Source organism: Magnolia sinica, chromosome 15 (assembly GCF_029962835.1).
Source record: "Magnolia sinica isolate HGM2019 chromosome 15, MsV1, whole genome shotgun sequence".
NCBI lineage: Eukaryota > Viridiplantae > Streptophyta > Magnoliopsida > Magnoliales > Magnoliaceae > Magnolia > Magnolia sinica.
Genome location: NC_080587.1, coordinates 9606911 through 9632702, shown reverse-complemented (window position 1 = coordinate 9632702; position 25792 = coordinate 9606911). Strand labels below are relative to the sequence as shown.

Below are 25792 nucleotides of genomic sequence, written 5' to 3'. Positions count from 1 at the left end.
CGTGAGGATTGAACATCCACAGTTGAAATATTCGTGGGGCCACAGAAGTTTTGAATCAAAATAATATTTGTGTTTTCAATTCATCTCAGTAGTAATGTTGTTATGAACGGTGTGGATGGCATGTAAACATTACTTTCGACCCCGGGGACATTTCAACGGTAGGAATTTTCCTATCCACCTTTTCCTTTAGTGCGGCCCACTTGAGTCTTGGATCCTTCTCATATTTGGTCTTAACTCCTAAAAGTAGCTCACAAAACGGATGGACGGGGTAGATTTCTACCAAACATCACTGTGGGCCCCATCTAGGTTTCCAGCGCAGGTGCTTCCTGCAAAAGGCTTTCCAGGAAATCCGCCTGATGGGCCGTCCTGTGTCTCCTGACCATTGACAGCCTGAGAAAGATCTTTGGATGGGAAGAATTCTTTGTAGATTGTACATGGCCCGTAGATAACCATGGTTCTTGTAATTACAAACATAAAATTAAGGGCATGCAAAATGGACGGTAGATTAGAAGTGGCCTCACTATACACTTTTGGGTCTTTATTTGAACGGCCGTGATCATCCCTCAGTGTGATGCCGGGGACCATGCGACATTGACAGCGAGCCATTCTGTCTGATGGGCTAGTTTGGGGCCCACATGTATCTGAAGTTACGAAGGTAATGGGACCATTTTGCACCGTTCTATGGTGCACTAGCTGTACAGTACAGTCCATCCAATCCAGCTCACTCATCACTCGACCAGGGATGGACGTGATGAAGTCGAGCACCGTCTTCCTCATGATTTCTACCGGACTTCATGGTTTTCAGCCAAAATTATTAAATGTCCAATATGGCCTAACCACGGTATTCTCCTAATTTTTTAAAGCCCTTTTCATGTTGGGCCACTCCTAAAACTCAAATGGATTAAAAGTTATAATCAAACTAAAACTTAATACAAATAGTAAAAATGGAAATAAAATAAAGTTTCAACCATCCATATGATGGAATATAGCAAATTCAGTGGAGGCAATCCGGTGTAGCGGGTTGGTTGGATAAAGTAGCTTCTCCTCCTCTGAAATCATATGTAGTATATCATAGCCTGAAAATCACATCAACCATATGACGCAGGGAGGGACATGATGAAGTCGAGCACCATCTTCCTCAAGGATAACTACTCTAAATTTATGGAGTTTCTCTAGATTCCTCATAGAGATTACTTGGTCGGGAGAAGGAAATAGAAACAATTTCTAATAACTCCGGAAATAAATTAATTGATAATAAAAACAAGTTTACAATCCTTTAAATAGTGATATCAATACTAAGAAGAAGTTTCAGAATCAAACTCTCACTCATGATTTCTAATAGACTTTATGGTTTTCAGCTAAAAATATTATGTGTCCAATTTGGCCTAACCACGTTATCCTTTAAATTTTTCTAAGCCCTTTTCATGTTGGGCCTGACTTATAAAACTCAATGAATCAAAAGTTATAATCGAACTACAACTTACTATAAATAGTAAAAAATGGAAATAAAATAAATTTCCAATCGTCGATATGATGGAATATCGCAAATTCGGTGTAGGCAAGTTAGGTGTAATGGGTTGGTTGGCTAAAGTAGCTTTCTTACTCCAAAATTATATATGATATGTCCAATACAACAATACAAAAATCAAGTCTCTCAATGGTCCAGAGCGGCCCAACCCAAAAGGCAGTGTGACAAATTAGGATTCAACTAAATACAACAATACAAAAATCAAGTCTCTCAGCAATGAGATTCGTAATGGGCCTGGCCATTTAAGCCGTCAAGCAAGAACTAGGTCGCTCAACCCCATCAGTTCAATTGACTGTGGGAGATCTATGTGCTCAACTGATGTTAGGAAGCTTGATTAATAATTGTGCTAGACTAATAGGTTCCCTTGGCCCATTGGGCCTAAGGTGCCAGCCTAAGCCCATCCAAAGTGGGTTGGTCCAGGTTTTTTGCATACATAGGGGTGTACACGAACTGAGCTAGCTCGGTTAGCTTGCTCGACTCGACTTGAAAAAGCTCGTTTTGACTCGGTTTGAAGTTGAGTTCGAGCCGAGTCGAGCTGACTTTTTGAGCTCGAAAATGAGTTCAAGCTGAGTTCGAGTAGGCCACAGCTTGACTCAACTCGAATCGAACTAGTTTGGTGACTTGGTTACTTTGCCATTGATGTTGCTCACCATCTGTTTGATAAAATGATTCAACGCCATGAGAAGTGAAATCTCAAGACCCATGGTTGGAAATCACCAGATCTGGAGTAGAAATATGGCGAGAAGCAGATCTAAGAGAAAAAGGAAAGCGGTTTCTCTCTAAAAAAAAAAACTCAATGCATTTGGATTCCTCTTCTGTCTTCTTCTTTTACCTGGGTTTGACAAAGTAGTAATTTTAGTGGGAGGTTTGATAAATAGTAGGATTTTGAAGTTGTAGTTCAGGTGTTTGTGGAAATGCCTCAACGGCGAACTCGGCTCAATCTTGGCTCGAACTCGGCCCGAGTTGCTGACTGAACTGAGCCGAGCTGGCCAATCAGGCCTGAGGACCGAGCCGAGCCGAGTTCGAGCTGAGGTCAACCAGTGTTCAAGCCGAGGCCAGCTCGACTCGGTTCGACTCGATGTACACCCCTACGCATACATACCGCCACACACTCATGATGTAGTGGAATTTCACAACCTAAGGGTACTCGAACCCTTGACCCGGTATTGAAACTCCTAAGAGTCTACCACCGGACCAAGAGTAGCGACCTTGTTAATACATATAGGTGACATGTTCTAGCACGACATATGTGCAACCATCTAAGTTTAAGTTCAAGCACACTACATGCACATGTGACATATGTGCAACTATATAAGTACAAGCACATCGCATGTATGTGTGGGCTGTCGTCAGTTATTAAGAGCATGTGTGGATTGGTGGAGTTGAAAAAGTAGAGTTGACAATGAAAACTTTGTATTTGAGGAAAATCATGGATAAGAAAATTCATGATTTTTATTTATTATTATTATTTTTTTATAAAGACATGTTTTAGTTTTTGTGATTTTCAGGAAAATATAGAATGTTCAATTGTTTAAAAGGGAAATTTTCTCTCAAAGAGTGTGGAAACGAGGATTATTACATTTTTGGAGGGAAAGGAAAATGTCCATTTTAACAAAAATCAAAACAATTTTAGAAAGTTTAGTTTATTGTCCCGATTAGTAGAAAACATCACATATGTGGAATCTTTTCCATAGTAAATCAGAATTCCACCCATCCAAATAAACTCTAAGAACCCCAAAAAAAAAAATGTGGCTAATGCATCCATATGCCCCCATCAATGATTAAACACCCAATATATATGTACATGTATGCATGTACTACCAACCATGTTAAGCTCTCTTCACACCATTCAATTCACCTTTTCTCTCTGAATTTGACAAACAAGGAACACAACAATACGTCACAACAACATGACCAAATCAACTAGTTCAACAAATATTCATGTATAGCTCGTCGCGACAAAACTTGACTCAATCCAAACAACTCTGAGGGTTTTGTGGTCCAACTATTGAGCCATTCAACTTGGAGAGTTTGAGGAAGCCATCTTTTTTTTATAGCTAATTATTTACTTTAAATAATTAGAATACTATGATCACTTAATGGATTCAAGAAAGAATCCATTAGGAAACGGATGAGTGGAAAGACGCACAAGGATAGAATTAAAATGAATGCATTTGTAGGAATGCAACAATACTAATAGATAATAATGTAGACAGCCCACATTAACAAATTATGCATCTATCTTGAAATAGAATAAATGACTTGTGGGCTTGAAACTTTTAGAAAGTCTAACTAACCAACTCAAAACCTACATTTATAATAAGGTCATGGGTGTCACGCCCCAAACTCGGAAAACGGGCTCGCAAAATTTCCAATCGCCAAATCCGACGCCGACAGCCTCCGTAGTGCCCCATTCTCGGATCCCGGCACTCGCATGCCAGATTCTGATCCTAGAATCCTACAAGGAGGATTTTTAGTATGAATTATTTTATTTATTTTTTTTGTAATAGAGCATAACCACAAGCATAATCAAGTCAAAAAATAACATAACCACATATCCACTATATCAAAAACTTAAAAAACAATGCGGAAAGGGAAATACAAGGTGATTAAAAAGCTCTAAAATAGCCAAATGCGCACTTCTGCCTTAGCACTGGTGCTGTCCAACGCTACCTGCACGCAACTGTTGTGCATAAGCTTACAAAAGCTTAGAGGGTGGTGTAAGGGTGTGCGCAAGGCAAGCGCCAAGTGTACAATATCAGAGTAATGTAGAAATATGTGGTAAGTCCATGAATGCTATCAGTTGTACCAAAGCTATGTGATGCAAGACATGAATACTATCGGCCATACCAAGGCCATGCGATGCGAGACCTATGTAGCCAAATGTCATATGGAGATGCAAAGCAAGCATGCCAGTACTCATCAAGTACACATATTATTATAATTCTTCTCTAGGATATCACCGGGGTCTAGTACACTCCACACTGACTGCCGCCTCCCTAGCCGTACAGCCCAGCGAGTGGAATAGACTTCATTATCCGCATGACCAGTAGTCTGCCAATACTTACCTAACTTGTCGTTAGCAGACTCATTTGTGAGCTGGTCAAACTCAGCCTGCTTATAGCCCCCTCACTTGGGCAGATAAGGCCATACTCCCTTCTAACCTACCACGACACAGTGGGAGACGTAGCCTACTGGTATTCGGCACTCGGGCGCTCGTGTATCCACTCGGTCTAGACGTTGGAGCAGCTCCTCGTACCAAAAAGGTTTTGAGATTTTTACCCAAGGACATCCTAAGTGCCCACAATGCTAGAACCAAGTATTTTCGGTATCCAATATGGCCATCCATGATATACCTGTGGAGCCACGGCCCTGATGTCGCTAGGGCGTACAATGATTAAGTCACACATATGCGAGATGCATAAGTCACACCGTCAAATCATACAGTAATCCCGCGTGTACCGCGCGCTCATGTGAGGCACTCCGTCCCATAAGGAGTCCCGTAAATGTTTTAGCCCAACGGCTTATGCTATGATTAAACATTCCTCATATCAAGCATACATATGATGCATATGGGCATGAATCATGAAGCTATACTAAGCATGTTATAAAGTGATGAACTGTCCTTACAATGAAGATGGGCCTAGATGGCCTATACTACACACAACAAGTACGGACCTATCAATGGGCCCTAGGGAGAGTTATAATGCGGACATTTAACCAACATTATTCTTACAATATGGACGTCAAACCAACATTGCTTCCAAGGCATGACCCGTCATAAAACATCATTACACAAACCATGGAGGAATCATACATTGCAATGAACCCTAAGGACATCCCGTTGGACCTCGACCCATGGGCCTTATATTGATCAAGCGGGCTGCACCAATGGGCCTTATGTACATTGCAATGGGCCATAACCCATGGGCCTTGAATACATCACAATGGGTCTCATCTCATGGGCCTTACATTCATATCAAGGTGGGCCTCAACAACGGCCATAAAAATGACAAGTGGGCCACATCGAATGGGGCATAAGTATACAAAATGGGCCACACCAATTAGGCCTCATGCATATTAAATGGGCCATACCCAATGATAAGTGATGATAATGATTTCCACCATTAAAATTCCCAAGGCCCACGATAACATTTATTTCCCATCCAATCTAATCATAAGATCACACTGGCATGAAAGGGGTTTTAATGGTGGACGGTCAAACCCATTGTTTTCTATAGTGTGGTCCACCTAATCCTAGATTTGTCTTAATTTTGGTCTCAAGCCCTAAAATAAGCTTTCAAAATAGTTGGACAGATTGGATGCAACACATGCATCATGTGGAGTCCACACACATGGCCCACCAATTAAATGGATGGTTTGGATATATCACAGACATCAAGGGTGGGGCCTACTGGCTGTCCAGCAAATGCCTGGACAGCGTTGATAACACATACATGGTGGGTTCCACCGTCCACTGCCGTGGACTGTGTGAATAAAATACATACACCGTTGTGGGGTCCCACCGTCCAGTGGTGTGGACGGTGTGGGTAAAACACATACACCATTGCGGGTTCCACGTGGGGCCCACCATAATGTTATTTTTTTCCATTCAATTTGTTAATAAGGTCATACAGACCCGTGTGAAGAGGAAAAACAAATTTCGTAATGATCTAAAATTGTTGGGACACCTAAAAGGGTTGCAATAGCAGACGTTCAATACCGCTGTTCCCTGTGATGTGGGCCACCTGAGTGTTGTATATGGCTGATTTTTGGGGTGGCCCACTGGTCAGAGGGGACCCAACAAATGCACGGTGTTGATGATCACAACACATCATGGTGGGGCCAACGGCTGGGACTGTAGTCCCTGCTATCCGCCCATCAAAACGCAGCAGCAGCAGGGGCTGCCTGTTTATTTTTTATTTTTTATTTTTTTAAAAATCGTGTTTTCTCACGGTTTTTAGTGCGTGGGGCCCACATCGGAAGAATCCACCCCGCCCATTGGTTCTCATAACCCAAGATAAGCCAAACAAGCCCAATATTCGATATATTTTGGCGTATCAAAACATCAGGATGAATTTCAATGGTAGACACATTGTTTGCTATACTATGGCCCACCAGAAAATTGGATTAGCTTCATTTTTTGGCTCAACGCCTAAAATGAGCTGGGAACGGAATAAACGGTGTGGATTGGATCAATGCACCAGGGTGGGGCCTGTGTGAGCGGCCCACCCAAAAGCCTTAAAAATTCCTCTTTTTTTGTTGTTATGTGAATCCACGTCTAGCGTCCCTGGATGCTGGACGAACTACGTGAATATACAAATTCTTCAAGGTGGGTCCCACATGGACGTGGCCCACCTGATAGGATCCATTTGATATTCGTGTCTTCCCATCACCCTAAGGTAGGGCCTACATGGTTTGGACAATGTAAATCCTACACGTCCATCAAGTGGGTCCCACAAAGGTGGATGACTTGGATAAAATGTATACATCAAGGGGCCAAAATCAAAAGAAAAGGGAGAGAGAGAAAGAAAGAGATGGAGTGATGGAGGGACCCCGACACTATGGACCCTCCCTTCCATAATTTAAAACATACATCAAGGTGGGTCCCAATACATATAGGCCCACCAATCAAAATCAACGGTGAAGATCCTTTCTCCACCAAAATGTACGGTCTAGATGACCCTATGCAAGGAAGATAAACATCATAATGGGGTCCATGGAGAATGGCCCCATCATGGAATGATCATGAGGATCAAGGTGGGCCATCGGCCACATGTAGGGTCCAAAGTGAGATCCATACCATCAATGGTAGGCCTCACTTGGCCCATCATCAAAATATGAAAATCTAGCTTATAAAAGTACCCACCGTTCGATCTTCTTGGTCCGATGGAACGCCGATCTCCTTGTGTCTCACTTTGATGGTGGAAGATGAGAAATGAATGGTTAGGATGAAGATTTTTGGGAGAGAAAGTGGGCCACACAACTCATTTTTTCTCTCTTGGAATGCATGGACGTGCATTTCTTTGGTGCTTGGAAAAATGTGTTTTGAGAAATGAAAGAGAGAGGGTTGTAAGGAGAGAGAGTGATGGGTGATGGATGTGAGGTAAGTGATGGGTGAGGTGATGTTGTGCTTGACATGTATGGGTGTATAAGATAGAGGGTGAGAAAGAGTTAACTTGGTGGTTGCTTGACTTGAGGATAAAGAAAATATTGATTGATTGATTGATTTGAGTGATTGATTATGAGACATTTTGTAGAGATTTTCTTCGAATTGCAAACGCGTGGTGTTTTTCCTCGAATTAAACGCCGGCTTACATCTCCTTGCCAGGGTATCGGATAGGTATGCAAGACGCAGTGTTGAAACCGTGACGACGGTGCGGTCGCAATGGTACAAGTTTCGGATTAAGCCGACTCAAATCTATAGGATATGACTTAGGGTCGCGCGCAAACGTCAACCATAGTTGACAGGTTACCGAAATTCATCGAGAAGGATCACGGGAATCGACAGAATAGTACGGACTAGGATACAGGCCTTACAATGGGTCTCTACCAAGCCATTAAGTTTCATAGGTAAATTTGTAGAGCAAACAACGATGATTTCACTGCCCCATGCCTTTTATGTTAAGAGGACACATGACAATGTGGAACTGCAACAAGTGCATTGCTGGCGACCCATTCAATGGCTCAAGCATGCATGGAATCCCAATGTTGTTTAGCTCAAAAGTGTAAAAAATAGTATAGAGGCAACAATATTATTGTCGCCTAAATCTTTACAAATTCAAACAGATTTTAGGATATCTCCTAAGATTTTTTTAAATATCAGTAAAGGAAAATTAATAGCCGAGTAGTGATAATATTGCCTCCTAAGGGTAAACAAACATTTTACCTCTCAAAAATGGTCAAAGTATTTGTTTATCACTTATCAAAGAAAATATATGATGACACGTGTCGTAACGCTCATTTTTTTAATAAAATAAAATTTATTTTAAAAAGAATGAGTGAGAGAGAGAGAGAGAGATCTGCCGATCTCATCTCATCTCACCTCGTATCTCTCCTTATCACAACTCTCCCTTATATCTCGTAGTCTCACAACAAACCCCCTCTCTTAAGGAGAGAGCGTGTGAGAGTGAGAGTCCTATTAAGACTTAAAAAACCAAAGAAAGAAAATCGTAGGAAAAAACAAGACAGAAAGTGAGAGAGATGCTTTTGAAATTCGCCTATTCATATTATTACAATGATCTTATTTTTGTTTTCTTTTTGCAGTAGTTTAATTCGGTATTGATCTACACATTAGATGGATTGAATCAATCAGACATCCATTATGTACATCTAACTCATCCACTTGGAAAGGTACACTGATGTGCATGACTTTAGGGCTGATGTGCAGAAAGTGTGATTTTTTTATGATGTATATCAATCGATATGATATGTACAGTTCATGTGTTTTCTAAAACTCAATCACATAATGATTTCGATAATCAGACCTATTCAACACCTCAATGGATCGTACCGATTATAGATTTAACAAGGTTCTTCTTTATGATAAAGAAATTGAATTAATTCCAGAAGAATAATTCTTTGCGCAAGCTACAACTTAACACAAAGAATTACATGACCTAATCTAAGTTATGTGATTAAATCCTTGTTGTTCATCATATTCCTAAGATTAAAATTAATTAAAATCCTAAATTTTAGACCAACCGGATTATTAGATGGGCCGTATTAATCTGAGGTAATGGTAGATAATAAATCATATGTCGATCTATTATGTGGAACCATTGAATGGTTGAAATCTAGCTCGATCTGGATCGACTATCAAAATTTGAACATCGGATGATAATGATATCTAGATTTGATGATCGATTTGACCATCTAGTGGGCTGCATTAACTAATCAATGTGATAATTATGAATTATAATAAATTAATATATGGATGATTGGATTAAGATGATCATCGGTTGTCCCTTAAAATTTATCAAGTGGCGATTAATGGTTATCCTTGATCCATCTATTAATGTGATTTGAACCTTAAATTATCAAAGTATATAAATCTTCAAAATTATGTGTAAATCAACACAAACTGCATAAAAATTAAGAATTTAAGGGCTAAAATAAAAATTTTCATGAAGTCAAGGGTTCTAGCATAAAATTTCATAATATTAAGAATGCCAGCCGAACCTTTAAAAAAATCCACTTTCACGACTGTTACTGAAAACAACCCAAATGTGCAAAAAATCCAAGGGCCAAATTCTAACAACACCTTAGTTTTTACAATATTGTTTCCTAATTTATAAATTTATTTAAATGAGATATCTTGTTATTTAAATAGATTTAAATCGATTAAAGGTGGGCCCCACCATATGAACTAATGAGATTAGAAAATAATTTCATTTATATGATTTTAGGGAATTCTAATTCAAATCAAACCATTTTTTTATGGAATCATTTCTACCAAATAAAGGTGAGTGTTCTTGATGTGTTTCCCCTCCATTAAGTTCAAACAGATTTATTGATGATATATTCTACGTATGTTTTAATATTGTTATTGTGATCACTTATTGGATTTGATTGAACGTATAATTTTGATTGTTATGTAATTAATAATGTGATTTATTCAATATGTTAATATATTCATTATTCAATGTGCTAATATAGCCAATGATATGATTTACTATGTTGGTGAACTTATGATCTGATTTTCTGTATAATTGTAAATTGCGATATGACTTGCTGAATGGATATAACTATAAATTGATTGTTGTGACAATGTTATCAGTTAGAATGAAAAGTACAATGATTCAAATATGAAAATAAGAATGATTATATGATATATCATTTACGAATACTTAATATGCTTATACATCTATCATTTGCATGTAAGATATGTGTTGAATTCTTGGGGTACCTCCCTAAATGGCATACCAGTTACACCTGGTAGAATCATTAACAGAAGCTCACTATACCAGTGGCAACCTACTCAAGGAGTAGATGTGGACTTGCCTATGCCTACCAAGTGGTAGAAGCTTACTAATGGATAAATGCGGGTTGATGAGTTTTCAACTCAAGCAGATGGACAGATTCTCACTTGATGTTCTCACTTGATGCATTCATATATTCACGCTTTATATAATATTTACATTTTCTTTCTGAACTTATATTATATATGACTGTTATTATTCCATTCTAATTTGATGTGAAAAATCATGTTTGGACTTATCAATAGGCATGACCAACTTACATTGTATTGATGTAAAACCATACAGATATGATTGAGGGTGAGCTAGTGGCTCAAGAACAAGAGTATGTGGTCGAGCTAAAAAAGGAACCAAGGGGCACATGCCCCTACTTAATATAGGAATAAGTTACTGTCCTAAAATAGCCATATTATCATTTTAATTCCATTCGATGTTCTTAGATTATTATTTCTTTCTTTCAAGTTTGTTGGACAATATTTATTTTATTGCATAATATCTCGAATGGGTTGGTCCTTAACTATGTTAATCATTGATTACTGAAATTTATGGTTGATTTCTTATTCATGAGATATAGCTGAGTATGAATGGAAGTTAGATCTATAGTACTACTATTAATTATGCAATTTTTGTGTAAGCATATCAAATAATTTAATTACATTTGGCGTACAAGTCATAACGTGGATCTCAAGTCCTAAGTACATGCCAAGCATCTAAAATCTAGGTCGTGACACATGTCCTCTAACATTCAAATCATTCCACATGGTGTGTTTGTCCTTCAAGTTGTTATTAATTATATCAGAATTCTACGCTAACCTCTATAAATAGAGGCCCATCCCTCTCATTTCTTAAAAAAAGACACACGAATAAGCATTAGGCAAGAAACACATGAGAGAGAGAGAAAGAGCAAGAGTGAGAGTAGAGCAGAGGGCAAGTGTGAGAGTAGAAAAATCAGTGAGAATATGTCTTCTCAGATGTCTTCAATCTATCTGTAATAGGGTGTGTCGATGCCATCGACAGATCATGTGTTGATCCCAACGATAATCCACTTGATCCTGTCAAGAAATTTCAGAAAATTTTCAGTTGCTAGTTAGACAGTTTTTAAAGTGATACTTTATCCCATCGAAGGTGGCTTCGATCCCATTGACTGACCTTCGATGGCTTTCAATCTTATCGAGGTTCATATAGATACACGAGTGCAATTTGTGGAAGTGCGTATTTTGTTTCCTAATTCAGTTATAACTCTATATAAGGAGTTGCATACGTGGAAATTAGGGTAAATAATATACAAAGAGCTTGTAGAGCAAGAGGGAGAGCAAAGCTAGAGTTTTGTGAAGGGATTTTGAGTTTGTATGGATCGGTAAGTCCATTCATCTCTTGTAATTCCGCTTTCATAGTAGATTCGATGTTGCTTTGTACTTCTTTTTTTTGGGCAAAGGTTTGTACACCTAAAAATCGTGTGATTTCTGTGTGTTTGTGTTGTGTTTGATTTCGTTTTGTTTGAATGAATTCAACTTTGCTTTCGTACGATCCCCAATAGTATGCCCCATCCAAACCCTTCAACCTAATTTACACTAGCATAAAAGCCATTTCATTAGTTCAAGTTTGACAGTGTAAGGTTGAGATCCGAAATCTACGATCATCTTCTCTTTGAGAGAAGTGCCTTAACTCTCATTTTCTTCTCCCATATCTTCACATGCATGGGCATCAATTTGGTCAATAATTTATCTTTTATATTTACATTTTGTATATCCTCCTCATACCCCATTTGCTTATAGTTTGAGTGAATCTTAATTATATGCTCTACACCTTATCGAATTTTATAATCATGGTGCATCAAAAGTTAAGTCTGCATACACATTATTTTTTTAAAAAACTTTTTTAATCATTCACATATTGTATTTATTCATCTCTCTTCTTACAACTATTATATCCTTAAACCCATCTTACGTTGAGACATTGTGGTCTTCTTATTAGTAATTTGAGTGAGTAGTGACTTATTATTTGTTAATATTTCATATATTGTTGGATAATTAGCATACGGCATTTCACTCTTTTCTTCCTTTCTTATAGTTACTTCTCCTTAAAACCCACCCTAGGTTAAGACATTGTAATATTTTTAGTGGTGATTTGGGTGAGTATTAGCATACTAGTTAGTTTCTGACATTATTGGAATTGCATAGTCGATTAGTGTAAGGCCTTTTTGAACTTCGAAAAATTAAAAAAAAAATCTTAAATTTCAAAAAAAAGAAATCGCTCGCAAGCACGGGCAGTAAAAAAATGCCTAATTTATTCCCTCACCATCACTGAGGTCCTTGCTTATAATCCTTGGTCACAGATGTTATTTAGGAGTCATCGTAAGTTGGAGAGTCTTCGATTTCTTAACCCAAAACAATTTTAGGAGTCTAGTCGACCATAGATTCTAAGGCTTTATTCGATTGGTGGCGATTCCAAGTCCTTCAAACAAAATATTTTAAATTTATTCACATATCCATCTAAGAACAATCTAACAAAAAGCAAAATATGTATTACAAACACAATTTTTGGTGCGTGGGATGACATCCAAGAATAAGATGGAGGAAGTGGACATAAATGTAAGGCTATCAATGGGTCGAGCTATCCTATTTGGCCTTCTGACCTGGCCTACTTTGGGCCATGGTTGAGTTGGAGTATCAGAATTGAGGATTGGTCTTAGGCTTATGATTTAGGCAAGTTTTTCAATTAGGTAAGGTTTGGGCCATGTACAGCAGCTCGTCAATCGACCCAAGTTCAACTTGACCCGGCCCATTAGGGTTTGTAAAGGTAATTTTGTAATATATCCTCATTTACTTTATTGTGTAGCTTATATTTATTTTATAGCTTATGATCCACTTAAGAAATACTTGGACTTGGGCATGACTATTTTGGCTCGTCACAAGCCGATTTTAGCTCGGATCTTTGTTGAACAATATAAGTCAAAGATAGAGCTTGGCTGGACCTTAACCACACCTATTGACACCACTACTTATATGGTGGGGCCATGTGCAATAAAAATTAAGAACTAGAGTACTTAGGAGTGAGGCAGTTTAAGTGGAAAATATAAGGAAAAAGTCCAAACGGAGATAAAAAGAATTGATAGCTTTTGTCCGTGACGGAGGAAATCCTCTGTACTAATCTTTGGAATTTTGACCATAATAGTCTCGTGGTATTGTGAAATGCCCCAAAAATTTGTTCTCTCGAATATATTATTTAGTTGGCTTTCTGATAACTTTTTAGAGAATTAGTAGACGAAAATACCTCTGCTTTGAAATTTGGTTCTTTACGGAACTTTTTTTCTTTTTTCTTTGGTGTTTTCCATAAGTTTCTTCACTTTCAAATGCGTCTTCCAAGGAACCACCACCACCCCTTTCAAATGCATTTTTCGGCATACGTTTACTACCATTAACTTCTCCTATGAATGGACACTACCGACAACTTCTAAGGCCCTACAAAAGGGTTATTTTTGCTCTGACGACCACATTTCTTAGAGATAAAAGCCACTGATACATGAAAGATATTTTAAATAAATTTTTTATTTTATTTTTTATATAATAACATTTTCTTATAGATGAAAGCCACTTTTTATTATGGATAGAGAGCGATATCTGTGGTTATTGTTGTCATGGGGAGAAGTGATTATCGAATGGGATTTAAGGTAGATAAAGATGGTTGTAATTATCATGTGAAAGACAAAGGAGGAGATAGGATTTGGATTTTGTAATGTATTACCTTGGTTGAAGTGGTTGTCATGTGTTTAAGGTCTTGGTTAACAATATTAAGGGTCTAGGTTGTCATGTGTTAATGATTTAGATCTATATTGTCATGTGTTAAGAGTCTAGGTTATCATGTGTTAAGGGTTTGAGTCGTGGTTGTCATGTATTAAGGGTCTAAGTTATCATATGTTAAGGGTTTGGGTCATGGTTGTCATGTGTCAAAGGTATACGCTATCATGTATTATAGGTTGAGGTTGTCATGTATGAAGGGTTGAGGTTGACACACAAGAACTTAGACCCTTAACACATGACAACCTCAACCCTTTAAAAGCAATGACGATGGACTAAAACATTCTTTCACACGAATCTAGTCCATAGCCTTTGCTCCATTTTGATAATGAATGCATGACAACCTCAACTCTGAAAAAGCAATGAATATGGTAACAATGGTTATGGACTAAAACATTCTTTCACTATGGATCTAATCTATAGAATTTGCTCAATTTTGGTAGTGAATGGATGACAACCTCGACCCTAAAGAAGCAATGGCTACGGTATTAATGGCCACGGACTAAAACATTATTTTCGCTACGGATCTAGTCCGTAGTCTTTACTCCATTTTGATAGTGAATGCATGACAACTAGAGCTAGGCAGAATCCGACTCGATCCGATCCGAACCAATGTCAGGATTGGGTCGGATCGAGTAGGCCCACTTAGATCTGACCATACATCGAGTCGAGTTTGGATCAGTAGCCAATCCGGACCGATCCGATCTGATCCGATCAATGTTCATTCAACACTGTTTCCTGTAATGTTGTCAACTTAAGATTGGGATATACCTCATTTTTTGTTTAATACCATAAAATGATCTAGAAAAATAGATATACGATATGGATGGAATAAATACATCACGGTGGGGTCCACAGAGCACCTACCATCAGCCATTGGCTAGTGGCAGGGGGAGTAGCCAATCCATTCTCTCAACTCTTGAGTCTCAACTCATGGCTCAAGGTGCATCGAGCACCGAGCTCTGAGCCTTTAACACAAGAAAAGGGAAGCAAATTGCGTGGGGAGTAACTCACTACGCTTAGTGTGCTGAGTAAACTTTGTGGGGTCCACCATAATTTATGTATTTTATCCGCTCCATCCATTCATTTTAACAGATAATTTTAAGTCTTGTGCCCAAAAATGAAGCATATAAATGAAGCATATACAATGTTCAAATGGACCACACTATATGAAACAGTTTTAATGAACGTCTACCGTTGAAAAATTCTTGGGGGCCATAGAAGTTTTGGATTAAGATTATATTTGTATTTTCCCTTCATCCATGTCCATATGATCTTATGAATAGGTTGGATGACAAATAAACATCACTGTGGGGCTTAGAAAGGTTTCAACAGTGGAAATCATTATCCCCACTATTTCCCGTGGTATAACCCACTTGATCTTTGGTTATGCTTCAATTTTGGGCTCAACCCCTTAAATTAGATGGAAAAGAGGATGGACAGTGTGGATATACCACATGCATTCAAGGTGGGCCCAACTTAGTTTACTCAGTATGATAAAAGCGTACTGACTACTAGAGCTGGGCATCGGACCGAGTCGGATCGGATTGGGTCCAACTCGACTTGGCCCAGATTCTACATGGCTCAACCCGAACTTAGATCAATCCGAGACCGAGTCCGGGTCATCTGACTCCGACCGACCCGAACCCCTGCTGGCCTGAATCGATCTGAGTTCGACTCGGTCAGGAAAACCGAGTCGAATTGAATTGGGCAAGGCCCGACTCAGTTGACACGTTGCGCGTGTATAGTGTGCATGACTGCGTGTGCCGTTCGCAAAATCAACACCCGCTGATGTCCTCTGAGCCCACTCATGTCTGGAGCCTGCCCATCCACACGCAAGCACACGTGCTAATGTAATAAATACGGGCGAGATCCGATCTTTTCATTTGGTGGTCTGCATTGTTTAGATCATAAAAACCAGTAACCAGGCCGCGTCACTCCTCATGTGGGCAATAGTACAGAAAACAAGTAAACGGCTAGTAGAAAACTTTTAGCCATCCATTTCTTCTGCGCAATGTGCGTGTAGAGTAAAAAATCCTAATCTCAGTTTGAAATATCTAAACAGTGGGGCCCACTTGATGGAAGGTTCGTATCTCACATACATGTGTTGTATTCATACATGCGTGAGGATGGATGGCTACGCCTTCAAACACGCGAGGGACTAGGCAATTCTCCTCGTTTTGGCGCTCAAAAGTCTTCACTCTCTCTTCCCCAAAACCAAAATCCCTTCCTCACAACATTTTCAACTTTCGACCGAAAATGAAAATCTCTTTCTTCCCCAAATTCATTACCAGAACATAAATCACAAAAACAGAATAGGAAGATACGAAGCAGAAGAAATCCAAGAAAGAGAGATGGATCGATGGACTCACCTTCAGAAATCCAATCTTGCGGTTCAAGACCTGCAGCTCTGCCTGCTTCCGGTGCTTCCCGTACAGATCCGGGTACCTTAGCGGCGACCTGGGGGTAGGTGCTGCAGCCCATTCTACGTATCTCGATCCAAAAAGAGGAGAGAGAGTTGATTCGACGTCGAAGAAGAAGATCGGGCACGGGCAGGCAGGGCAATGCTAGTTCCTTCGGGCGAGAGAGGGTAGGGTAAGAAAAGAGGGGTAAAAAGTAAAAATGATTTAGGTGGGTTAGGGTTTAAGGGAAAATAGTATTTATACCTACCCAACTACCCGCTCCGGGTCGAGTTAGGTCGGATCGGTCTGGATCCTTTCGGTTTGGGTTTTGGGATCGGATCTGTCCAGATAGACCACTATTCGAACCCGACTAAAAAAACAATCGGATCTAGATGGACAAACTCTATTAGGCCCGATCTAAGCCGTTGGTTCGGTTCGGAACGGGTTAGATCGGGTTGAATCCACCAGATTTGGTCAGACATGCCTAACTCTACTAATTACTAGGTAACTCAGTAGAGTCGGTACGCAATCCGATTTCGAAGAAAAGAAAGAAGATAAGGATTGACAGGTGTACCACGAACCAGGCAGCTGGTCTATTGACGTCAGCAAGTTCTGTGGGTCCCATCATGAGGTATGTGTTATATCCAAACCGTTCATCCATTTGGCTGGCTCGTCTTAAGGCTTGACCCAAAAACTAAGACAAATCTAAAGATCAAGTGGACCACACTGCAAAAAGCAGCGGGGGTTGAATTTCTACCATTGAGACTCTTTTAGGGGTCATAGAAGTTTCAGATCAACATGAAATTTGTTTTTCCTCTTCATCCATGTAGTTGTGACCTTATTAATAAATTGGATGGAAAATAAACGTTATGGTGGGCCCTATGAATTTTTTAACGATGAAAATCATATATTTTTTTATTAATTTTTTTTAAAAAATAAATAAAAATAAAACAGAGATCCGAACCGTACCCAACTCGATCCGACTCGGTTTCCCTGATTGAGTCGGACTCAGTTCCGATTAGGCCTACAGTGCAGCGGATCAGATCGAATCTGAGGACCCGGACTCGGTCCCGGATAAGATCGAGTTCGGATCAGTGCTTTGAAGATTTCAGACTAAGTCGAGTTGGACTCAATTAGGTTCGACTCGACTCGATGCCCACCTTAAATGACAATCTCGACCCTGAAAAAGCAATGGCTACAGTACCAATGGCAACGGACTAGAACTGTAGTTATTTTCTTTTTGCCACGAATCTGGTCCACAGCCTTTGGTTCATATTTTTGTAGTGAATGTATGACAACCTCAATCTCAACCCTTAATACATGACAACCTCGACTATTGACACATGACAACCTCAACCCCAATAACCTCGACGCTTAACTCATGAAAACCTTGACTCTGACCCTTAACACTATACGGCCGTATGTGGGGCCCACTATTGAGTATGTGTAAAGGGTTGTTGGCCCACCATAGTTAGAAGCATGATCAACATCCACCAACCGTGTTGAACATATTACAAGAAAATAGTTCATATAAAATGAACACCATTATAAGTTATCAAGTTTTGTGAGTCATATAGAGATCATGTCAAAAAAAGTTACCTTGTTCCCATATAAATAAAAGACTACGAAGAAAATAAACGAATTGAATATAGGTTCAAACAGGCCTAATAACTAATGCAGTTCAGAATTAGATACTATTTAACTTCTTTTTTACTTAAAATCCTTATACTTACTAGTACAAGAACAAGAACCGAGACATGCTTTCAAAACCTGAGAGATGAGTGCTCTAATAATATTTGGTACACCCATCATTTTTTGGATTCTTTTATATAATGTGTAAATCACGCAAGCCTAGGGACCCATTGTGTTGTACTTGTGAAATCTATTCCACCCACCAAGTGCGTTCGTTGATGTTAGGCCCTCCTGCCAAAAAATAAGCTAGACCGATTGGACCGGTTTGGAATGTCATCAATCAGCCAGCTAGGATCACACATTGAGTGTCATGTTTGAGTTGCAATCCATCAATGGTGAGGCCCAACATTTGGACGGTTTTATTTAAAGCGCCCATATTTCTACGTACACGGTTCTGTGTGCAGGAATATGGAGCATCACGCTCCTCCAGAGTACTGAATTTCACTCTTTTGACTTTTTGATCCCTGACTAGGACAGTTAATGGGCCGTGCAACTCTTGGGCCAAAACCAGATCACCTCGGCTTTGGTTTCATTTTTAGGCTGTCGGTCGTGCTTGGACTTTATTCCTTTCTCAATTAAAAGTAGGCCGGCCAAGCTTGAATTTTATAACATTTTCTGCCCTGATCTGAGCCAGATCTGGGCCCTTTAAGATCTGCAACGGTTAACCATTGGCATGATCGGCCCAGCCATGACAAACCATAAATTTCAGACCCACAATTTCAAGGGGCTAGATCCAAAATTGAAATGGCCCAAGTTGTTCTGGTCTCGGTTGGGCCCCAGCCCGACAACTTTCCAACATGGCACAGACCCTCAGTCCTTTTCACTAGAGGTGACATCAAAGGTTGTCAATGTCCCTGGTTGCATGTCAGGTTTCTGGGAGTGGCCCACCTAATCCAAGCTTGGGTTGGGATCAAGGTATCTGGGGCCACACCAACCGGCACAATGGTTGGCTGTATGACCATTAGGATACAGGTGGAAACAGCTTTTATGGCTCCCATTATAGCTGTTGTAACTCCTGTAGCGGCCGTCATGATACTGTAGCATTAAAAAAGTTCAAGAAAAAACGTTAATTCAGGTGGGCCCTATTAAGTGCCTTTATATGTTTTAGGCCTGTATTCACCTGGTTTTAGATGGTATGGCCCATTCAAGCTCCGTATACATCTGATTTTTGGGATATCCCATAACCCAAAGGGGACCCATCAAATGCATGGTGTTGATGTTGGACACACATCACAGTGGGCCCACACAGTGTGTGTATGTGGGAAATGGTACCATGAGGTCGACCTCATGGGAACTTCCTATGGGGTCGAGCTGTGTGGGCCCCACCGTGATGTGTGTCGAATATCTACCCCATCAGTCAGATGCACCATTTCATGGTAGGCTATGGGCTTAAAAATCAAGTCAATCCATAATTTGGGTGGGCCACACCACTTACAACAGTTGAAAGGCATCACCCTCCCGTTAAAACATTCATAATCATTTATTAAGCCGACTGAGAAGTGGTTCACAAATCCAGATCATCCACTGTGTGTGTCTCACTTGGATGAGGTGTAAGATCAAGTTTTAGGCATATCTTCACATGATTTTGGATGGTATGGCCCACTTGAGTTCCATATACAGCTAATTTTTGGGATATCCCATAACCTAAGGGGACCCACCAAATGCATGGTGTTGACATTTGACTCACATCACGATGGGGCCCACACAGCTTAACCTCATGAAAAGTTCCTGTGAGGTTGACCTTATAGTTCCCCATATATATATATATATATATATATATATATATATATATATATATATATATGTAAAAGTCGGGTCAGATTGGTCCATCTAGCTCAGCCCATTGATGTTTGGAGGTTAGGTTTTGTAGGGTTCCATACAACCCTAGCCCATTTACCTCCTAGGCCTAAGGTTTACTTCGATCCAAAACTTTGATGGGCCATGAAAAATGAAAACGGTATCCTCCATTGATTGGTGAAAATTTATCCGTTGGGGTTTTATGGGATTCCACATCACATGAACCGTTCGGATTAGATGCCCATGACACGTGTGCAAAGGTGTGCACATGAGCATAACTATATATATATATATAATTAAAAATATTGAAAAACTTAAAAAAGTTTTAAAAAAAGATAATAATTGAGGTACTAAGTATGACTTTCTTCTTTAGTTTTGAATATGTATTTGGAGCAACGGAACATTCATAAAAAAAATGTTGTCTTGGATTGCCTGATACCACTAACTTGAGATTAACTTTAAAATAGTAAAACTTTCTTATTTAGGCTTCTTAAGATTACAAGTCTATATTCGAGTAACAATGCATTGATAACACAATTATATGCTTTCATATAATCACTATATTTAGATTTTGAACGCAAGTTGAATATGGTTTAGTGGATTAAGGAGTATTACATAAAAGTACAAGAAGATTTTCGAAAGTGCTTTCTTCCTTGCTTTTAGTCGGAAGGCAGGGAAGGCTAGTCCTACTAAAGCTGCTTTTGCCGGAAAATGAAAAATAATAATAATAATTTATCCCTTTTAATTTTTGACAACATGGTCCATCCCACTTTGGTTCATTGAATCCCATTTAATTTTGTTTCATTTCTTTAAATAGTCTTATATCTAGTTTTAAACTTTGTCTGTAAGCTTCCATTGTAATTGAATTGAAACAGATGAAAAAAATAAAAGTATGATAGAAAAAATGAAAATAAAAATTTTCATAATGTGACCTTTATGGCTGTATCAGCTTGTAATCATGTATTGATTAAGCTGATACATGGAGATTAGGTCGATACCGCCCTGGCCGTTTTCATAACAGATTGATTCGCCCTTGTATCATGGCTGTAACATAACCATTTTTTAACACTATGGCTGGAACATAAAATTTAATTATTTTTAATTAATTGGCCTCAATTAGGTGTGTGCAAGAACCCGTCAGCCCAGCTTGGCCCATTTGGGTTTTGAGGGCATTTATGTTATAAATCATGCCCAATGGTCTAAATGAAAATCAAATGTTCCGTGGGTCAAAAATGCCTAATCTTGTCTCAATCATAAATTTTTAGGACTTTTTGGAGTAGGTTGGATTTTCTTTTATAAAGACAAAGAAACTTAATAAATTTTTAATATTTTCACTCAGCGACAAAGAATTAAGCTATCACTATATTTATTCAAGGTCTGTATACGAGTTGAACTGGGTCAAGCTTCGGCCAGCTCAGCTCAGCTCAGCTAGCTGGCTACCCTAGCTTGAACTTGGCTCGACTTGGTCCTTGAGCTTGACTGGACAGCTCGGGTCAACTCGGTCAGCAACTCGGGCTAGGTCAAGCTGAGTTCGAGTGGAGCTTGAGCTCGATCTTTCGAGCCGAGTTTGAGTTTGAGCCTATGAGTTGAGTTCAAGTTTAGATTTTATAATTTTTAATATAATATAAATAATATATAATATATAATTTATATACAAATTATTTATATTAAGTGAACCCAATGTGAGTCAAATCGATTCGAAATGAGTCATGTTTGAGTTAAGTTCCGAGTCGAGTTGAGTTCGGTCTAGATCAGACTCGGCTGGAAATTTTTTTGAGCTCAAAAAATCAGCTTGACTTGGCTCGAATCCAGTTTTGAGCTGAGCTTTTCCGGGTCGAATCAAGTGAGTTAACTGAACTAACTCGGTTCATGTACAGCTCTAGAGTAATGAGCATCCCAGATCTTGTATAAAAGTGATGGATGGGCTTGGGCCTATTTGGAGCAGGGGCCTAGGATTTACTATGTGTGTTGGAATTGGATAGACCTAGACTCAGCCAATTCGGTCTGTAGATAGTCCTAGTGGCAATGGGTTGAGTTGGGGCTGGTTCAAGTCAGCCCAAAGGAGCCCAACCTATTGTCCAAAGGCCCAAACTGACCCACTTGACCAGACCCTTTGCTAACTTGTCTAGCTGGGCTGGACAGGGGTGACTAGTGCCTGAACCACTTAGCCCATTTAGCATGGACTCACCGAGTTGGGAAATGGGGTCAGGTCATTTGACCCATGGGCTGACCGGACCCATTGCTACCCCCATCAGGCCATTAATAGGCTGGGCCTAGGGTCAGTTGTGGTTGATACTCAATCACAAAAAGATTGTGTATGTAGAATCAAAGTGACTTAAAATATAACCGTCCATGTCATGGGTCCCAGTTTAGACGGCTCCTAAGATGAAAATTATCTAGATTTAATTCCCTAATAGGACGATTATTAGGACTTCACTAAGATGGTTGAGATGAGAAGTATTCAACGGTTTTAAACAAATAAACAAATGCCTATAAATCAGAGGTTGGAATTGTTAAATCAATCTGAATCTTGGATGATAATCTATCTACAGTGGGCCACAAAATATGGACGGCTTATTTTAGTTAAAATACGCCACGTGTACAACTTCCGAGTGCCTGCGCATCAAGTAGTTCATGTACTTTCAAAGTGACTAAAATACTCTCAACGGCCATAACAGGAAACTACTTTTTGAAAGTCTCAAAACCCTCGTTTTCCCACCAGAAAAGCATCCTCCAACTGAAATGAAATGCTATCTTCTCATCACCTTCGCCATCAGACATTCAAAACTAAACGCCTCTCTCATTTCCTTCTCCTGAATCCCAATCGGTACCTCAAACCGTCAAAATCGTTCTCGTCAAATCAAAGCTTGAAACCCAGAATCCCCAAATCTCTTCTCCATCAGATTGATTCCTGTGAAACCCTCGAACAGTTGAAACAAATCCACGCCAGATCCATCGCTTCCGGCCTCGCGTATGACCATCTCATACTGACCAAGATTGCTGAATCCTTCTTAAACAGTAGGAATCTCGATTACGCGACAAGGGTGTTTGTTCGGATCCGAGAGCCTGGGATTTTTGTCCGGAATGCCCTTATCCGGGCGTATTCCTCATCTGAAACTCCGTCGTTTGCGATATCTATCTATAATGAGATGTGGACTGGTGACGATGTGGGGCCTGATAATTACACATTCCCTTTTGTTTTCCGGGCTTGCGCAAATTATTCTGCTAGCGAGAAAGGGAGAGAGGTTCATGGGGTGATTATAAGAATTGGGTATGACTCGGATCGGTTTATAAGGAGTTCTTTGCTTGGTTTTTATGCTGCCTGTCTAGGAATTGGTGATGCAAAGCAAGTGTTTGATGAATCTACGGAGAGGGATGTTGTCTTTTGGAATGCCATGATCATGGGTTATGCACGAGCAGGGGGTGCTTTGGAAGCTTTTCAGCTTTTTAAAGAGATGGAATTTGGGACGATGAGGCCCAATGAGGGAACAATGTTGGGTTTAATTGTGGCATGTGCAATGACAAAAGACATGGGATTAGGGAGAGAGATTCATGGTTATGTGAAGAAGAATGTCGGATCTATGATTGGGGTGAGAGTGGGGGCTTCCTTGATTGATTTATATGTGAAATGTGGGAACTTAAATTATGCACAAAAACTGTTTGATGAGATGCCTGAAAGAAACACCATTGTGTGGAATTCTTTGATTTGTGGTTATTCGAGGAGTGGATCCCCAACCCGGGCAATTGAACTTTTCATGGAAATGCATGCTTCTAATGTTAGACCAGACAACTTCACAATCTCAAGCATTCTTTCTGCTTGTGCCCAAACAGGTGCTTTAAATCTAGGTGATTGGGTACGAAGGTACGTTGAGAAGAACGGGATTTCTGATGTCTTTGTGGCGACTGCTTTGGTAGACATGTATTGCAAATGTGGGTCAATCGCATTAGCAAGAGAAATTTTTGATCAAATGCCCAGTAGAAACATAGCTACATGGAATGCCATCCTTTGGGGCCATGCATTGCATGGGCATGCACAATGCACATTAGATCTCTTCCATGAGATGACGAAGTGGGGCGTTAAACCAGATTCAATCACATTCCTCGCCATCTTAAGTGCTTGTGCTCACGCAGGCTTGGTTGAAGATGGGTGTCAATATTTGGATTCGATGAAAGATTATTACAAGATCCCGCCCACTGTTGAGCACTATGGATGCATGGTAGATCTTCTCGGATGTGCCGGGCTTCTTAGGGAAGCCAAGGAGTTGATAGAAAAAATGGAGATTGAGCCGAACATTGTTGTATGGGGTTCATTGCTTAGTGCTTGTAGCATTCATGGCAATGTCGAGATAGGTGAGCAGGCAGCTGCCCACGTCTTTGAGTTGGATCAAATGGATGGTGGATCTTATGTGCTTTTATCAAATATGTATGCTGTGGCTCGAAGGTTTGATGGTGTTAAGGCAGTACGAGAGATGATGGCTGAGAGGGGGGTCCGAAAGCCTCCTGGATGTAGCATGATTGAGGTTGGCAATGTTGTTCATGAGTTTGTGGTGGCAGACAAAGCACACCCTAGATCTGAAGAGATTTACTTGGTGTTGGATGAGTTAAGCAGGAAACTGAAGGTGGCAGGCTATGTGCCGATGCTGGCGATAGATCAAGATAAGTAGAAGATATTCTTCAACATGTCGAAGAAGACCATATAGTTCACCTTCTGCTTCAGATGATCTTCATATCTGGGAAATTAAATGCTTTCAGTCTGTTGGAAATCAATGAGCCAACTTATGCCCATTTAGAGATGCCATTTGAAGCACTTTGGTGGAGTGTTATGAGTGCACAGCAGCCTGTCAAAGTAAACTGAATCGAACCTGGTCCCAGGCATGCGCCTATGGTCCTTTAATTGTATGTGTGTGTGCAGGGCTGCAACTTGGGTTTGGGTGAACCTGAACCCGATTGACCCAACCCGAGTTTGGGTTGCGTTGGGTCGAGTTGTCAATGTTGACAGATTGGAAAATGCCAACCTGATTTGAATTCAGGTTGGGTTGAGTTGGGAATAATCACATGTATTTGGGTCAGTTTGGATCAGGTTGGGTCTAGTATCGAGGACTTCGGGTTGGACACCTCACGTTGGGTTGTGCTCGGCTCAACCCTCAACGAAACCCATCCTGCCCGAGTTGCACTCCTATATGCACGTGTGTCTGTGATAAGGCATTCTCCTATGCTTGTGCATGTGGTGACTGCATATATATATATATATATATATATATACATGCATGCATACTTGTGGCGTGCAATATATGCTAATAAAAAGGCTGAGACTGAAGAAAATTTCAATCTTTTTTTTTGCAGGTGTTGGGAGCATGTGAAGCACTATTGTCAAATCTTCAACAATCAGTGGACTGCAAAAACCAATCGAAGCAAATTGACGAACGTTTTAGTATGATTCATGCGAATTCCCTGACACCTCAGTGGGCATGTCATGTATGCTGATGTGCGACTTGCAAGCACACAATCGAATCAGCTAGCAGTATTTCGGCTAGCTATGCCTTGGTTGTGCTGTGCGGCCTAGATGTTACGCATAGATGATTAATTGTCCACATAAAG

The 25792-nt window shown here is 39.9% G+C and overlaps 1 protein-coding gene across 1 annotated transcript; it reads left to right on the top strand.

Annotated features, from left to right (window-relative positions):
• The first annotated feature begins 22941 nt into the window (after nt 1-22941).
• On the top strand, nt 22942-24858 carry LOC131226812 (pentatricopeptide repeat-containing protein At1g08070, chloroplastic-like). The gene has a single exon (XM_058222537.1). It carries the CDS (start codon nt 22942-22944, stop codon nt 24856-24858), a length of 1917 nt encoding a protein of 638 aa, XP_058078520.1.
• Nucleotides 24859-25792: the final 934 nt, after the last annotated feature.